General features: G+C 50.7%; 1 protein-coding gene across 2 annotated transcripts in view; it reads left to right on the forward strand.

Annotated features, from left to right (window-relative positions):
• VAV1 (vav guanine nucleotide exchange factor 1) overlaps positions 1-916 on the forward strand; it is a 49036-nt gene extending 48120 nt beyond the window's left edge. For both annotated transcript variants that reach the window (XM_059159698.1, XM_059159697.1), the window contains exon 27: positions 604-916. In XM_059159698.1, the coding sequence (XP_059015681.1) occupies positions 604-657 (54 nt within the window). In that variant the 3' untranslated portion in view covers positions 658-916. The remainder of the gene's footprint in view (positions 1-603) is intronic.
• The last annotated feature ends 5084 nt before the right edge of the window (positions 917-6000 follow it).

The following is a 6000-nucleotide window of genomic DNA, read 5'->3' on the forward strand; positions in this document are numbered from 1 at the left end:
CTTGTGAGGGTAAGTTCAGTGTGCTGTGGAAGACAGTTGGGTTTCTCAACTGTTTCTCAACAGCTGAATTCTCAGCTACAATGAACTCGTCCATCCATCTGTCCGTCCATCCATCCATCCATCCATCCATCCTCTTAAGAAGTATTTATTAAGCATCTCCCATGTGCCAGGAACTTTTCTAGACTCTTGGGTATCTAATGGATAAAACAGACATCAATCCTTGCCCTTGAGGAGCTCATGTTGTAATGGGGGTTGGGGGATAGACAACAAGCCCATAAATAAGTAACATATAATCAATAAGATACTGACAAGTGCTACAGAGAAAAATAAAGCAGGGATAAGAAGTGTTGGGGTGGGTGCAATTTTAAACAGGGTGGTCAGGAGGGTCTCACTAATAAGGTGACATGTGATAGAGAATTCTGGAAGGTATGGGCGGGTGTATCAGCCATGTGTACCTCTGGGAGATGTCCTTTCTGGGGTAGAAGTTGTGGCAGGTGCAAAGATGGCAGGTGCAAAGGCCCTGAGGTATGAGAGAACCTTTCTGTTGAGGAACAGTGGGGAATGTACAGAGGCTGCCCTGACCACTTCCTCTTCTCTTTCCAGGTTGGCTGGTTCCCCTCCAACTATGTGGAGGAGGATTATTCTGAATACTGCTGAACTTTGGCACACTGGCGGAGAGATGAGAAAGTCCAGGCTCTGAGCCCAGGATGAGCAGGCAGCAGGGCCAGGGGGGCTGTGACAGGTCCCAGCGGCCCGAGAATCCAGGATGGACTGTGGAGGGCCTGTGTCCAGCTGGCAGGGCTGCTCCTGGGATGATGCCATGCCATGGTTAATTTATAACACACTGGTTTTCTCTTGGGGCCCCTCAAGAAGGTGGAGCTCAAGGCAACAGCTTTTAATAAAATGATGAAAGGAATGACTGCTGTCATCCAGGAAGACCTGGATGGGAAAGGGTGGGAAAGGACATGGGGGCACGGATGAAAGCCCCCTTCCAAATCCTCACCTTCCAGCTTTATCATCTTGCTTTGCCATTTAAGATAAGACCCCAAGAAGGAAATGGGACCCCCACAAGACAGGAAAGAATTTTACACTCACAGATTCCAGATCACAAAACTGTAGCTTTCCTATATTTTTTCTTTGCTAGAACTTAGCTACCCTCCAATTCTACTAAGAGGTAGAGACTTCACTTTAGTTTCCCCCAAGATCAGGTTTAAATCTCAAGGGCTTGGCATTGGGGTATTGGGGGGATAGCTGGTACTTGGTGGTACCACCTTATCACATTATCACACTGCCACCTGCAGAGACGTCATGGTTTCTACTTCACCTCTGGTTCCTCTGTGTCTCCCACATCCTTCTTGGCACATGCAAGACATCTGGCTGTTTGTCCTGAAATGCTGAGTGGAACAACTCTACCTTTTGGTTTACCTGCAACAGTCCTGGCTGTTCAACCCTGGTGTAGTTACTAATCATGATCCTTTTCATTCTCCAAAGTGTACTGGTGGGTGATAAATTATATGGTCACTGTCTTAGGTTGGGTTTCTTCAGAAGCAGAGCCTGAGACAAGGATTTGAATGTGCAAAATTAATCTGGAAGGTGATTCCAAGAAGTAGTCAGAAGGGGAGGGAGAGGGGAGAAGGGGAAAGGAAGGAGCCAGTAAAGGGAGCACTGATGAGCAGGTGACAACTGCAGGCAACAGGGGCTCATTCTTGGGAACCCCTGGAAATCCACCTAGAACATTCCTTGCAGTTGAAGTCCAAGGGAGCTGCAGTACGTGTTCACCAACTTCCATCAGTCATTACTCGAGAATTGCTTGTATCTGGTGGCTGGAGAACCACAGGCATTTCTGAAACCGTGGACCTGTTGCATATTGTCAGTGGGTGCCTGGGGGTGCTGACAAGTTCTGCTGCATTATCTCTAAGTACAGAGGAACTGCATGCATACCCCTTTGCAGCCATCTCTACCCAATGGATATTGCCCTATGCAGGGTGTGGGGAGCCTTTGCAGAATTTGCTATATCCTAGGGTCCCTAGGGCTCCAGGAAACCTTTTTCTCATATCACCCTGAAGTTATCTAAACTGGAGTGTGAGGAAAGGACACAGGATGTTTCTCTGGACTCCTCTCTTTGCCTCCACCTTTGGAGAGCCATGACCTATCTCATTGTAGGAAAATTTGCTTCAGTCTGATCCATTCTCTTCTACATACATGACTAGATTTTTTTCTTTTTACTTAATAGATTTAATTTTTTTAAAAATGTGGCCCAATATACACAGCATAAGACGCACCATCCTCACCAGTTTCACGTGAATGGACCAGTAAGTAGTGTGACGTATATTGGTTGTGCAACAAGTCTCCAGAATTTTTCATCTTGCAAAACAGACACCCTGTCCCCATGAAGCAACAGCTCCTCATCTCCTCCTCGCTTCAGCCCCTGGCACCCAGTATGGGCATATTTTTATTGGGAATTCTTTGGGGCTTAGATTTTTGCAGCTCAAAAGCCAATATGCAAAATCTCTGAAAGGTGTTTGAAGTTCAAAAGCCAAAAAGCTGTTCCTTCCTGTAACTCTCCTGCAGGTTGTAGAAATAACCCATTGGAGGCAGAAAGTTGATAGCCAGGTCTAGGGAAGGGCCATGGGCTATATGTTACTTTGGGGGAAAAGAGTTAGTATTTCTCAATATTACCCGCCCCCTCCACAAACACTAATAGCTGAGGCAGCCCCATGTCAAGCATGTGCCATGGTAACACTGTCCAACACCATCTCACAACCAGCATCATGGGCAGAAGAGCATCATGGCCACAGCTCCGGGAAGATCCTAAGGTCAGCTTTGCTCCCGTAAGATTAGATGTAATGTTCTGGGAAAGTGACATCACCTCTCTGAACTAGAGAAAGATGAGAAATTCCCCACCCGAGGGTGCTGAGTTGTCTGGGAATTAAGTGCAAAGTCACCCTCTTAACCATTGCTCTAGCGGCTGGCGGGAACCTCGTGGTTCTGCCCTCAACCCAAGGACGCCAGGGCCCAGACAGCACCTGCACACACCAGGCCAGGCGCACAACCTGGACTCCCATATTTCCCATCTTTGAAGCTGGAGGGGTGTGTTGGAGTCACAGAGGTCAGAGATTACAAGGGGTCCTCTGCCCTCCCCCAGAACTGCCCCCTGAGTCATGCCATGAATTTACCGAAGGCCTAAGGAGGCTACCCGGCTGTCTAATTCAATGGTGCTGCTGAGATAGAGGTCATGGACTTGTTCTTGAAGGTCCTGAGCATCACCATCCTCCAGTCCCCGGCTGAACTTTGACCCCAGCCATGTCTTGGGCTCTCACCCCAGACTTGGGCATCTTTAGGGTGCAAGCTGTCATCAGTCGCCTTAGGCTAAGTGTCGCTGCTGCCACTTGCTTCTCTCCAATCTCAGGGTCATACAAACTCCTTCCTGGATTAGCTTCAGCTGTGCCGAAGAAGTTTCTGGAAGGAGAAGACACTGCAGAAGTCGCACTGTTTGAGACATGCCAGGCTCATGGCAGAACCAAAGGAGAGACGACAGGACAGCTCTGTGACTCTCCAAGTTTCTTCCAGAGAATAGCACACCACTTCCTCTTGCGTTTCGATGGCTAAAGCAGGATGAATGGCTAAGAGTAACATCAACAGGGCAGGAATGTTTAATTCTCAAACAGAGAGAGCTGTGACTACTTGGAACAAAGCCAGAGTCCACGGGAGAGAACATGGTATCGTTCAGCGCTGATTCATTCACTCGTGTTTGCGATAAGCACTTGATAATATCAGCTGTTACGGGCTGACCTGCCTCCCTTCCAAATTCATGGGTTGAAGTCCTAATCGGGACCACAGAATGTGACTGCATTTGGAGATCAAGTCTTTCTAGTGGTGATTAAATTAAAATAAGGTTGGGGGGGCCCTAACCTGATGTGACTGGTGTCCTTACAAGTATGGGGACACTCACCGATCATCTGTGAACCAAGGAGAGCAGCCTCAGGAAGAACCAACCCAACCGACATTTGGTCTTGGACCTCTGGCCTCCGTGAGATAGTAAGTGTTGTGTAAGCTGCCCGGTGTGCGGCAGCCTGCAAACTCGTCCACCGGCCTCGTGCCATGTGAACCAATCAACTAGGTGATCATGACCTGCAGCGATGAGCTTCAGGTTAAGGGAAGCAAGGGGCTATGGGGAAAGAGACATACCTAACCAGGGTTGGGTTGAGATGACCAGGGAGGGCTTCTTGGAGGAGGAAACATCAGGTGGTACCTACCTGATCAATGAGCTAGAGTATTTAAGAAACAAGCAGGGACTTTTTTTTTTTTTTAGGAGGAGATGGAAGTGAGGGTGTACTTTGTGGGTTCTGGGGACTGCAAGGGGTTTCGTTTTCTTAGAAAGGGTGGGAGAGAGGGGGGCTGGAGTAACTGTCAGACTGAGCCCAGGTCAGGCCCAGCGCAAGACCTGCCTTCTTATGTGTCCCTCAGAGGGGCCGGAAGGGAGAGGCTGTGACTGGCATCCTGAAGACACCTGATGGAGGGGGCCACTTCTTGCTGGTGTGGTGGAGATGATGAAGGCCCCAGATGAGCTCTGGAGAGGCCTGCTGTTGGCTGGGGAGTTGGGTTCAAGGGCACAGCTTTCACCTCCTCCACTGGCACAGAGTCCAAGGAGCATGTAGCAGCCCCCCAGAGCCCTAACTTGTTCTCTGATGCTGGCTATCCATTGTGTTGGCTGCCTGGAAATGCATGCACACATGCGTGTGTGTATGTACGCGTACGTGCGCGCGCACACACACACACACACACACACACCCTGTATTAGCTTGCTTATACTGCGGTAACAAAGGACCACAGATTGGTGGCTTCAACAACAGACATTTACTGTCTCCATTCTGGAGCAGAAGCCCAGCACCGAGGGGCTGGCAAGGCTGTGCTCAGTCTGGAGAAGCCAGAGAAGGATCTGTTCCCGGTGCCTCCCCGAGCTTCCGGTGGTTCCTCAGCCCGTGCCACAGTCCAGCATTCACATGCTGTCCTCCCTGTGTGCGTGTCTGTACACACGTCTCTTTCTTGTCAGGACTTTCGTCCTGGATGAAGGGCCCACCCTACTTCCAGTGTGACCTCAGTTTAATTCATTTTGTCCACCAAGACCCTATTTCCAAATAAGATCGCATTCCGAGGCACTGGAGATTTTCAACATGTGTATTTTGGGGGGACGCGATTCAACCCATAACACATACATCATGTGTATGCGACGGCGGTCACAAAGAAATGCCCCACAACAGGACAGACGTGCACACAGATGGTCACGAAGAAGCACGGACCCCAAATACACACAAATGGCCCAAGACGCCCCCGCAGAACCTGGCACGTGGACGCAGATGGACATGGCACACGAGGTATTTGCCCAAGTGCAGGCAGGCAGCGCTGGAGACACACAGACATAGGAACACTCCCCGTGTTGCCAAAGACCAACAGACCCGGGACCCAAACACTCCTCCTGCAAAGTCATCCAGAACAGACGGAGAAGTGAACAGAAACACACAGATACAGAAACACCAACGCCGTCTTTCCACAGGCCACCCCCCGCCTGTGGGCACCCATGTGCGCAAACGAAGCTGGTCCGCACAGGCGCGGAGACCCATACCGGCGACTCCGCCAGGCACAGGGACACACCCAGGACGCCTACAAGGCTACCTCCCCGCACAGCAGGGAGTCCGGGAAGTGGACGGTCACACACACACCCTCACATCCACCCGCTCATGAACGCCCAGTGCTGGGAACTCATCAGCTCGGATGAAGACATCCGCACGTGGGGAAGCTGGTGGAGGCCGGCTTCCAACCAGCAGACAGGCAGCCCCTGAATGAGACTGAAACCTTTCTGGAAGGCGAAGACCAAACCCGGGACATGGCCGCGGCAGATGGCCCCAAGTTTAAGCCAAGCTTGCCCTCTGGTGGACGGTAGCAGTAGTGCGCCAACCCCCTCTGCGGACCCGGGTCCTGGCTGGGGGAAGAGAGCAGGAG

This window comes from Mustela lutreola, chromosome 2 (genome assembly GCF_030435805.1).
Source record: "Mustela lutreola isolate mMusLut2 chromosome 2, mMusLut2.pri, whole genome shotgun sequence".
Taxonomy (NCBI): domain Eukaryota; kingdom Metazoa; phylum Chordata; class Mammalia; order Carnivora; family Mustelidae; genus Mustela; species Mustela lutreola.